This window comes from Branchiostoma belcheri, unplaced genomic scaffold (genome assembly GCF_001625305.1).
Source record: "Branchiostoma belcheri isolate BF01 breed outbred unplaced genomic scaffold, Haploidv18h27 scaffold16, whole genome shotgun sequence".
Classification (NCBI taxonomy): domain Eukaryota; kingdom Metazoa; phylum Chordata; class Leptocardii; order Amphioxiformes; family Branchiostomatidae; genus Branchiostoma; species Branchiostoma belcheri.
The window spans coordinates 2811753-2824206 of NW_017803046.1; the positions used below are offsets into that span (position 1 = coordinate 2811753).

The window sequence follows — 12454 nt, forward strand, 5'->3', positions numbered from 1 at the left end:
AACACAAAGTATCATTAGGGTCTTTCCATTGCTTTTCGAGTTTCTGCTATTTACATTATTAAACCAAAAAACAGTAATTATGATGTAACGGTAATGAAAACAACAGCAAAAGGAACTTCAGAATTTTATCTCCACTTTACTTGAACCAACTCCACATTTGCAAAAGACGACATTACACAAATTACACAATAATGTTACTGGACTTGTGAACATACATTTGAATTGTCATTTTAAGTAGGATTGCACATATGCTTTCATGTAACATAATTCTATTTACAACTCTGTACAAAATTGTGTGTATAATACACTAAAAAGGAATAAATAAAAGAGAAAATGTGAAAATCATTAATTTGCAATGAATGATGTTGTAGACTGTTTTGTCACTTTAGACAAATACATTAAAATTATTCACCTGGTGAATGTTTATAACAAAAAATGTAACACAATGGAAAAGAAAGGTTGAAATATACAACAAATAGGACTGACTCAATTGCTGTCCTACTCCTGTAGTTTTGTGTTTCCTTACTTTTTCAGTTGTAACCAACACAGTAACTTTCATATCATTGAATAATGGAATGGTCCTCAAGAAATGGTCCGGTTTAATTTTTGCTCCATTTTCAAAATTGAAACATTAAACATTGATCAATATGAAAACATTAGAGCCTGTCAATTTATCAAGTTGATGCGGCCAAGCACAGGTTGTATACTGTACATATCAATGTATAAGACACTAACACTTGCACAACATCTTTTTTGTTTAACCATATCTTGAACAATCCTCACATACAGCACAAAGATACAAATCTTTCACAGTACCCTTAAAAACACAGACACACAGACAAGGTTATGTACATGATGTTTGCTCTCGTACATTTCTAAGACATCATTATGACTTATCATACTCCTTTATGTTCAACATGAACAATGTAACAAATTATCAAAGTAAACTATCTAGTAATTATTTGCTAGTTAGCAGTGAAGTTTGTGATATCATGGTTCAAGACCTGTGCAAACGATGTACATAATATATACTTGACAAAAAATGCTGCCTTGCACAAATATTGGTTTGTTATGATAAAATTCACCACCTGTCTAAACTATACAATATCAGTTAACAAAGAAAGATACTTAGAGATGTCCTACCACATTGGAAACATTATTCCAGCTCCCAAACCTGTCCCTTCACAAGAAAGGTACTAATCAGCTCCTAACCCTCCTAAGTCACAACATGTCCTACATAACACAATCTCACTGGGGATGGTTTACCTGATCATATCATTAAAACCTTCACAATTAAATGCAATAGGATAGTACAAAATGTTCCATGGCTAGAACATTTCATTATCCCATGGACAAAGTGTGGTAAAACTAAAACTAAGGGGGATACTGTACAATACTCAGAGGGGACAAGATTATACAGCAAACATCAGCCCTTGCCATGCTACATTTCATAGGTAAGTAGATGAGGAAGATCACACTCTGATGGTGTCCTCTTCTCCATCTCCTTCCTCCTCCTCCTCTTCCTCCTCATCAGCCCACAGTTGGGGTTTCTTCACGGATCTGTCAACAGCAGAAAACAGCAATGTTTATCACTTTTCTCTTTCACCTAGAAAGAGTACTCTTCCAGCAGGACTCAATAACACCAAATAAGTCAAGTGCAGATGTAGGAATTAAGGAATGTAAGATTTGATGCACACATGCTAGCTTCAAGAATTGAATGCCTTTGACTTCTAGTTCTATTGTACAAGCACTGATGACAAATTACTACATGTACATGCCAGACCCTGTTTTGTGTGACCCCTTCCATGCAGGCCTCAGCTCTGTTCTCAAGGTCGGCTGAAGCTCTGACCTTCATGCTGTCTGGTACAAGTGTGCCTTACAGACATACCTAAATACAGACATGCTTACATCCAACAACCAGATACATGGAGCTGTAAGCATGCACAATCAGAGAGTCTCTATCCTGACATGTAATGTTATAACATGCTAACAGAACAGAAACATTTTCAGGTTAGGGTAGTGATGTGACAATCTGACAGCTTGTGTTTCACCAGTATTACCTTCGTCAACACTGGACCACGGGGTGTGTATGAAAAATGACCTTGAGGGGCGACGGTTACTATTCTGGTCTGACGGTCTGGACACGGTGGACAGGTCAACAAGGAAAACAACACAACAAAAACACAAACATGGGGTGAACCTTTGCAATAAACAATACCAGAACTCTTGTGAGGAAACAATGGAGACTCAATGATTTTGTTTGAGTCATTATAAAGTAACAGATGTAACCTGCTTCAATCTAAGTAGTAGGAAATGGGACAATAAAAAGACTGAGTGATGAAATCTTGTTCAATCAGTTTTTAAAAAATGACATTGAAAATATAAGTATCCTCATGCAAGTTTAGTTATTGTATAACTATAAGTTGGATCAGTGGGATTGCCAAAGTCTAAAAAAAAAGATAATCCCTCACAATTTTTTTAGGACTGACACAGGAAACAACATTTTTTTCTAGGCCTAGTTGACATGTTTCCTTACTTTCTGTCCTTGCGTCTGTTCGTGACTCCGTCCTCCTCGTCCATCATTTGTTCCAGCATGGCCTGGTCGTCCTGGTTCAGCGGAGTGACTGAGATGTCGCGCACCGCCCGGAACTCACCACAGTTGTTCAGGTGCTCGTTCTCCAGACGGAAGAAGTTCCACACAAACCTCCTGCAGGAAGATATTTCCAAACAAAACATCATATAACTGCAAATAGGTTTTCCAGCTCGAGAGAACTACAGCAGGACTTGTTTAAGAACCAACCCTACATTTGCATGCAGATGTAGAATATTCCCTCTCATCTCCATCAAACGTTCTCCAGGCGGAAGGAGTTCCACACAAACCTCATGCAGGAAGGTACATTTTAACACATCTCAAAACTGCAAATCTCAAAAGAACTGCAGCAGAAATTCTACATTTGCATGCAGATGCAGAATATTCCCTCCCATCTCTATCAAACGTTCTCCAGATGAAAGAAGTTCCACACAAACCTCCTGCCAGGAAGTTTGTTTGGAAGTAACATGGTGTTTTGACAAGAGCCCTCACCTGTAGACCTCCAGTGGTGCGAGGAGGGAGCCCACCAGCTCGCCATGCAGGATGCCCAGCTCACCCAGGGAGATGGACATCACCCACGCAAACCGCAGGAAGAAGTTCTGTACTGCACTCAGGTAGTAGTACAACTGTGGTGGGATGGGGATTTATTCAGTGTTCAAAAATTCTACCACAGCTACATATTAGTTATAGTACAAGACAGGATGTACCTAATCAAACTTCAAGAAGCAATCCCTCAAGAATGTGTCATGAACACTTGATCTGAAGAAAACAGTCATCGACAAGAGGATCACAACAGCATCTTTGAAAAAAAGCACTGTATTCTTGCCTGTTAGCTTCATTATATAAGGAATGAATCCACTCTACTTTATAGTTATAGTGTATACAGTGATTCATGCTTTTTAATACAAAAATAAAATAAATGTTTGGAATGACAAGCACACAGTACTATCTGTTAACCTTCCTGCTGTGTTGCATAGAGACCTTTTTCGGGTAGACAGAAAAATACAGAAAAAAATGTTTGAAATGAAAACCACACAGTACTATCTGTTAGCCCTCCACTTGTGTTGTATACAGACCTTTTTTGGGTAGACGATTTCCTCCCGGAGGAGTGTGTTCTCTCCCGCGGCCCTGTCCAGCAGGCCCCAGTCCATCTTGATGTCCCAGCTGAAGGTGTAGCAGGTGGAGATGATGGCGGCACAGATCCACAGGTAGTAGAACGTGTGGCTGTGGGTTTCACCTGTCACCTCTGGACAGTAAGACAGGGATAGGCCATTATGATAACATACAGAGGCAGATAAGTTTCCATACTGCTCTATTGGCTCCACCTCTGAGGCTCTGCCAAAATGAAAGAGTGGAGTGTAGCTTTGGGTCTCACATGTCATCTCTGGGTGGAAAGGTCCATTTTAAGTTGAGAAGTTTCACTAAAACTGCTCTATTGGCTCCACACCTGAGGCTTTTCCAAAAATGAAAGGCTGGGCCTGGGTCAATACAAAGATGTGACAGTGACCTGTCACTTTGGAAAAGGCAATGTTTTTCTTCAGAAGATTGTGCTGTAAGGTGTAACAGCAAGAAGCTACCATTAATAGTTCCAGGTACAATGTCATAGATAAATTAAAATCACAAACATGTGACTAACCTCCATGGACTCTGGACAGCGTGGCAAAAGCGATGACAAAGAAGGACGTGGAGTACTTCCCAGCATTCACCAGGTGAGGGAAGGCGTGTCTGGTGTCGCGGTAACGGCGCAGGCACTGAGCGAAGCGGAACCAGGCCGGCAGACACGCCACGACGGAGCGAATACCATACTTCCAGCTCGTGCAGACCTTGACATCTGATGGGGAGGTGACAAAACATTCATTTTTGGTAAAAGGTAACATTTGCAAAGCAAATGCATAATGTTTACATTCGCATATGGTCTGCTCTGTTAATTCTTACTCAAAAACACTTATATATGGTGATAGGAGTCTAAATCCCTCCTGCTATAAAATTGCAACATGATATAACCCAACATGTTACCATTGTGACAGACATCTGGTTCAGGTCATTGACCTTTTGTGTTTGGAGAACTTTAACTTTATGTTCCTTGGAACAGCAGGATCTTACTTGGGTCGTCGTGCCACTCCACTTCATAGATGAAGTAACAGACCATGTACTCAAAGTCCAGCAGTACTGACACCAGACTGTTCAACTGGTCAGCCAGCCAGAAGTCTGCAAAGTTCACCGGGTGGAACGGGGCGGTGAAGATTCGGAACTGGGAAGAAAAACAACAACACCAAAACACAAATAAGTAATGGTGAAATAAATCTATCATTAACACAATGTCTTAAATACAATTGGTATTTACTTCAGTTGCAAAACTAATGCAATGTCATATACCAAAATTGTCAAAAAGTAAGTCATCAAATTTTTGCCTTTTACACATTGGTTGTAGATCGATTGAAAAGTTCTGTTATAACTTGGAGAATTCATAAAAATACAGTATAATGCTTTGAGACAATTATTCATTTGTTCTTTCACACATACATTTACATGAACACACACACATTCTCTCTCTCCGCACAATCTCTCTCTATATATATATATTATTAATATTATATATTTATTTATCTCTCTATCTCTCACCAGTATTCTGAGGAACCAGAAGCGTGCTCGGTGGTAGAAGATCTTGAGTGGGTTGAGGAGAAACAGTAACATGAAGCCCACCAGTGCCAGGGGATGTACAAAACTGGGGATCTTCAACACATCACTGTATATGTACCCCAGTACTGACATGGACCACATCACTCCCAGGAAACTGGCAACCTGTGTACAAACAATGGCTTGAAATTAGATTTAGTTATGATCTTTAATCACATTGTGCTTTCCCCAATTACAATATACAAATGTACGTCATATGTACAAATTGAATTAGGACCTACAGTTAATGTAAGGAGGGTGACTATGCTTAAACTCTATACGGCTATGTCCTAGAAATACAGTAACAAGTTTCTACGGTGAAAGGAGGTCCAACTGTATGTAAAGGCAGTACACAATTGTATGTGTTTTACCATTGATTGATTATAAATATGCTATGGCACAGACATTATTATATCAACACTATCATGTTCGAAAGTACAAGGTTTCATGACTCAGGTAGAAAACGTCGATCAACTTGATAAATTTATGTGCCTTGCAGGGGTCCACACACACAAAAAAAGCTAAGGCCGTCAGGTTTTTCTAGGATCGGTCAGGATACATGAAACGCAACATTTTTTCCCTTGGCCTAACAGAAATAACAGAGTGAACATGAGTGGCCCTCACTTCCAGTATCTCACTGTGTGAGAGATGGTGTCGAGGGTCGATCTCGAAGATAAGGACGTGGTTGACGCCGAACTTGCGCCAGCCCCAGGTGTTCAGTCCCAGCAGGTACAAGAAGAACACGATGAGGAACGAGCCGCGGTACATCCGAATCGCCGGCCAGAGTTTCAGGTCGTAGCGGGAGAAGATGGCTGTTGGGTGGAACATGCATACAAGGTTTGAACACCCCAACTGTTGTGTAAATCTGTATACCTGTATACATCAGTGACCGAAGTAAATTTTGCAGAAGAAATCACATGAGGAAAAAAACCTTACCTGATAATACTACTACCAAGGACAACACCAAGAAGATGCCAGAGAACAGGCCCACACGGAAGGTTGTCCATGGAGTTTGCTGGAAATTAAAAAAAAGAGTGATGCTGATGAATTATAGTGATCGACAGTTGTATATGGTACAATGTATGGCAACAATAACAATGCGACCAATTTTACCAGTAACACAGACTTCTATATGGGAATACATTGATTTTATCATAGACTATCAGATTCTAACATCATTGCAGTTCTTATAACTAGTGTCTAGATGAAGGCAAGAAAAGTATGACACAGTCAGAGTGTAGTTTACCTGTTCTCCCAGAGGGGGCACTCTCAGTCTCTTCATGGCCCTCTGTCTGTTCCCCCCCTCCAACTCTGACGTCACCACAGCCTGGAACAAGGACAGGTCAACTTCAGACTGAATGTTGAACAGTAAGTTCCAAAATACAGGACCGCACTGGTTACTAGCAAGATGATTCCAACCACCTGGTAACCAACAATGTCATCAGCTATTCTCCAGACAGCTGTCCGATAAGGAGAACAACTTTGTCAACATTGCCATGAGAAGAAGCAGTCTTGTGATCATAATCGTATCAAGTCTTGTGATCGTAATCGTATCAAGTCTTGTGATCGTAATCGTATCAAGTCTTGTGATCGTAATTGTATCAACATATAGACACAAGCATTTTCTCTGCACTAGAGTCAGTAGAGACAGGGACACAGTATCTCACAGGTCTGTAGGTTACATGTCTTTAGGACAGAATCCTCTGACCAAAATTAGCTTGTTGAATTGGGACAGATACAAAATTGAGCCCGTCTGTCCCCCCAAAATCTCAACTTCCATACATCAGAATATACTTTCGCAAGAAGCTTTCCTTCTGAAAATGTGTAAAATAGCATTTCAGAGGATTACAAGTTCTAAAATTTCCCTAGGTAGCATGACCCTGGGCTGCCCTAGTTGTACAAGCTTAAAATCCTATGGCAAAGCAATTTCAAAATTGTGAAAGAAACTTTTTGCTGCACTTATGGTTTAGAATACAGCTGTAACTCTTACCCAAACTCTGACATCTCCACATATCCTGGCAGTCAAAACTTCCTTCCTCCCGTTGAGGTGTGTTACACACAGGGTGGCTACTGGCAGGGATTTGGGGCGCGGGTATGTTAGCACCATCTCACTTTCGAGACAAGTGACGACTGAGAAGCTGGTAGACTTCATAAAATCACCTGGGCTTTTAAGGAGGTCTGCGCTAAGCTAATTTATCCTCTAAGGGTGTGATGGGGGTTTGATCATTGGTAAAACCCAAAAAGAAGTCACTAATTAATACTTTCTTGCAAAGAATTAACCTTAATTTTACGTCATCTGCTTTTTGAGGGAAAAACACAGAATTACGAAAAATTCCTGCATACAAAAAATGTTGTGGTTTGTAGTTTGGAAATCCCCCATACAGGCCCTCTGACTGTCACACTACGGTAAGAGATGTGCATGCATATGACACCCCTTAGTCCAGCTGGTGTGCACGTGAAGGCGTGATGATTCTAGTCTATTGACAAACACTACTCTTATCACTTGAGGAGTTACATGAGAATACTGTACAGCCCATGGGACAATGGTGCAAGTTCTACAGCAAGTTGCAATCATCCTACAGATTGTAAGACATGCTAATTATTTGGTTTTTACTTAGATGTAAGGTGTAACTAGGTGAAAGGGGATGTGAATAAAGACAGCCTGAATACAACCATTGACAACTCTGCCCCAGGGTGGAATTTACAAGTCTGGACAACCCTCCAATTACTCTCAAATACATGTACTACTGGCTTCCTGCAGTGGGATTTAACAGTCTGGGTGGAGCTAAGGACACTTCAAGCATTGTGAATTTTAAAGACTTCTTCAACTGTGAGAAGGTTAATTTTCCCTTTATATCTACCTATAACATGTATGCCAACAGCCGTGGGAGAAGAAGAATTTCTACACTCAACCCTCCAAGAGTGAGTCAAGGTTGTACCAATGTCCTTGGGGGAGGGAGGTGGAGGGTGGTTCACAGAGGGACCAATGCACATTGGTGGTTTGGTGACAGTTGTCCTTATAATTATTACTGTTTCCATTTTTCTTTCATGGTGCTCTTTAGTACTGTTCAGTCTCTTAAATTTGCAGGGTGGCAAAAGTTTGTAGAGTTTGCAGTATCTTTGACTTTGCAGATGAAACAATGCAGCACCACAGTAGTATTTGTGCATGACGACTGCAGTGAGAGATCACCAATCAAATATTTCCATACTTACGGTACTCTGAGTTACAGCACATAAAATGCAATGCATGCCCTAACCCCTTCTTCACTGAAGTGTCAAATTTTAGCTTCTCATTTTACAGACGTGAGGGTAGGGTTGTAGATTTACCTCTGTATCAGCGATGAGTTTGTTGATTTGTTTGTTTGTGTAGAACGGTGCCACCTCCACGTGTTCTGTCCTCCAGGCCGCTCCTCTGTCTGTTTCCATCAACTTGTCGTGTTTCTTCAATATCTTCCTGAATCCTGTGAAGTTCAGGCTCTGGAATGAAATAAGTAGAAAAAACATAAAAAAGATGATGAAAAATAGAATGTGTAGTTACTAATTTTTATGTAGCTAAACTGAGGAAGGGAAAAAAATCATTTTTTCAAGCAAGAAAAATAGTCCAGATAAGATTGTGCCCAACACAAACCAGGTACTTAGTTCAACTTATAAAAACTTATAAGTCAAAATGTTATGAAAACTTTCAAGGTTGTTCTTAAAGGCTGTGTGACCAAAAAGGTGAAAAAAACAGAAGTTAAAAACAGAACTTAACTTTTATCAATTATTTGTATCAAATGACACACATGCAGTAATTTTGTCTTTATCATCAGACATCTAAGTAAATGTGTTTTTACAACACCCATTAGAACTAAACCTTGTTACAGTACCTGATAATTCTGTAACAAAATGAGGCTCAGGTAGAACTCGGAGAAGGCCAGCTTCAGGTCCTGGATGGTGCGGGTTCTGGTCTTGATGAGTTTTTCCTTGGACCTGGAGCGGCGCAGGAGGCTGTGTCGCCGGCGGACGGTCGGGATGGGTTCCTCGTGCTCCGTCACCTGGTTCATCTCGCTCTGCAGGGATGCAAACTTCCGCTGCGCCTCCGCAAGCTTCTCTGGAGTTCAAGGGAAATGAAAGGAATATTACAGGCCAAAGACATTGGGTACACTTACACTTTTGTCACTAGTGTACCGATGCCCAAGAATGAATTTCAAGCCCTGGTTGAGTAGTCGATACTTGATAGCCATATGAAAAACATACTTATTTGCTGTAGGACTGAGACATCAGATGCAAATTTTTTAGAGGCAAAAAGAGACAGTGATTGCACTTCTTTCCTTAACTCACCTGAGAAAAATGTGTTGATTTTGGCCAGCTCCTTGTCACAAGTCACGAAGAATTTTTCCTCGAACTTTGCAAAATATCGCTGAATGACAGCAGTGCCTGCCACTATGCACGTGGGAGAAAAAAGTCATCAGTCTGTATACCGTATTAAATTTATAATGGCAGGATATACAATTACAAGGAGGAAGAAAGGGACATGCTTTTTTAGAAATCTATGCATCACTTCTGTAATATTTAGGTTATATATATATATATTAGCTCACCTTCTTCAGTTGGGGCATTCTCTTGAGCTTCGTACAATAAATCTTTCATCATCTGTCATAAAAGAATCATATTTCCATTACTGTATGTTATCATCTTGGCATGGAAGTAAAAAGGGTACCAAAAACCTTCGTACATTTGAATAAATAAAGGAGAAGAATCGTACACCTTCATGAATGAATGATAATTTTTGACTGCGACCTGATCAAAATTAAATGATCCCGTTGACGTATTACTATTAAATATATTTGTGCATATGTATTAATTCCCCCCCCCCGCCATGAATAATTGAAAAGATGTGTCTCAAATTATATAAACATGATACGCACATATATTTTACACCTTCTACAAGCGAAATGGCTTTTGTGTGCACACAGGAATATAGCCACACGTCTTATGTGCATTCAACTTCTAAAATCGACTGTGAATCACAACATCGATGATCGAAAAAAAACATACGCACCTCGTACTGTATGTACTGAGTTCGCCATTCTGGCGTGATATGCGCCGATAGATGCTCCGCAAACTTCATTTTCGGTTACTCTAGACTGTTATTTAGCCTATCATCTCAATGGGTTTGCTCTATTCCTTCAAAATTGGTCGAAACGCGAGAAAACCTCACCAAGGGCGTAGACGACAACCCTGTTTTATTTTTCCGCCATCTTATCTGGTCGATAGTCCCCTGGGAACGAGATTTCCTGTTTTTGCTGCAATTACTATAAATTCCGCTAGTCGGCGTTAGTAAGCAAGGATATTTTTTCAAGCATCAACCATCAAGCATGTCATTTTCAGTGCTCATTTGACATGCTTGAAAAATATGCTTGCAATTGTGTAAACATATGTTAATCCCCTATTTTATTGTCGTTGATCCTTTTGTGCATCATTTGCCAGGAGTGACTCAGATCTTTGTGCTCCTTTCTGACACATGCACTCCATTGGATGGAAAATTATTTGATAAAGATGTGCATGCAATATGTCAGATTTATAATACCCATAACAGTTTGAAATATAATTTTCTTGATATTTCATGAAATTAGGTGATGTAGACAGAGATTGACCTTTAGTAGTTGCCATGGTTTATGAGTTGAAGCCTTTATATAATAGGACCACCAAATCTGCATGGATCATGCAACATAAAATCAACCATCTGAATTGCTCATCCTTTCAAACACGCGCAAAGCTCTGTTTGGTAAGTTTTTACCTGCCAAACTTTGGATTCTTCCTTTAAAAGTCTGTCGAAGCATTGTTTTCTTTTCAACTTTATGGATTAGAATGTATGCACACATGTACTTTATTTTATAGTCAATGTAAATATTATAGGCAATGAATGTTTCCAACCTGTAACGTTAATGTTGACATTCTAGGATGTCTTATAAAACATGAAAATTCATTTATCGGAGCAGTATCTTTTAATGGGATGAAAATTTGTTGGTCATACAACTGTTTTGTCATGATTGAAGTTTGTCAAAGTCAGTAGCATAGATGAATTACACATTAAAGTTAAAAAGTGTTTGAGCCATTGCCGTCACGTGACAGCGTGCCCTCTGACCTCCCTGCTGGGTTTTTGAAACTCAATCAACCATACATAAACCTGCCATGGTGTAAACAGCGTTCGTACGAGGCTGCCAGAAAAACCGCCGTTCTTGCCCGGAATTCATGGCCGTGCTGCGGTCTCCACACGCCGGGCTGCCGCCGGGACCGTCCCGGGAGGAGCTCGGGGAGGAACCGAGCCTCGAGGACATCATCTTCAGCCTGGGCCTGGAGCTGGGCGGCGCGGCGGTGGATGGGGAGGGCAGCGGCGGAGACACGTCCTCCACCAACGACTCCTTCCGCCCGCAGAGGCTCGGGAACTCCTTCGGACACGTCTTGTCGCCGCCGTCCGGCTCTCCTGTAGACGCAGACGTCTTCCTTAGCAAGCCACTTCCGTCCCAAGATGACGTGGAAACGTCTTTAGGTGCTAGAATCGGCGGAAACAGTGAGGAAGTCACAAGGTGGAAGGGAACACAGGTGAGATATCTAACTGTACTTAAGTTAACGTAGACAACTACCTTAAGTAGACTCTATGAATACAGTATTCTACATCAGACAATGAATTGAAACTGACAAACTATGATTTTCATCACTAGAGACTTCAAAATAATGAAGAATATGGCGTTGAAATAATACTTTAAGTACTTGAAAAAAAACGGGTGCAACGTTTTGTGTATGTTTACGTTAAACTCAACTTAAGTATTATATCTTATCAACGTATTGGTTTGATTTATGATGTAACATAAATTGGCCCTAGTAAAAGTAAATCAGATTATCTGAACCTTAGGAAACATGGATGCGGTTCATAGATTAGATTATTCAGTTGAATATTAATATTCATCACTCATGTAAATTCAAGAATAATCCAGAATGTATTCAACTCCAGAATATAATGCAACAATTTTGTTAGGTTAAGATCAAATGGTCACCAAAATGGACTAGCCTTAGAAGAAAGTTAAAATCAAAGATGTAGCAGCCAGGGTACATGTCAACACTTTGTTTCACCAGACACTAAAACTCTTGTCTCTCAACTGCAAAGGCCATGAATGAGGTTGTCAGCAGTTACATTCTTTTGTTGTT

At 40.3% G+C, this 12454-nt stretch overlaps 2 protein-coding genes across 2 annotated transcripts in view; one reads left to right on the forward strand and one right to left on the reverse strand.

Annotated features, from left to right (window-relative positions):
• Positions 1-143: 143 nt before the first annotated feature.
• Positions 144-10533, reverse strand: LOC109466163 (xenotropic and polytropic retrovirus receptor 1-like). Its single transcript, XM_019763821.1, is given in 15 exon segments — positions 144-1560; positions 2537-2707; positions 3083-3216; positions 3667-3836; positions 4227-4421; positions 4664-4841; positions 5213-5392; positions 5891-6078; positions 6203-6281; positions 6513-6593; positions 8594-8743; positions 9133-9356; positions 9587-9688; positions 9847-9898; positions 10308-10533. Coding segments are annotated over 15 exon segments (2061 nt in total). The 5' UTR covers positions 10377-10533; the 3' UTR covers positions 144-1472.
• Positions 10534-11408: 875 nt separating this feature from the next.
• LOC109466064 (serine/arginine repetitive matrix protein 2-like) overlaps positions 11409-12454 on the forward strand; it is a 13656-nt gene continuing 12610 nt past the window's right edge. Inside the window, exon 1 of the mRNA XM_019763667.1 lies at positions 11409-11851. Within this exon, the coding sequence (XP_019619226.1) occupies positions 11501-11851 (351 nt within the window). The 5' untranslated portion in view covers positions 11409-11500. The remainder of the gene's footprint in view (positions 11852-12454) is intronic.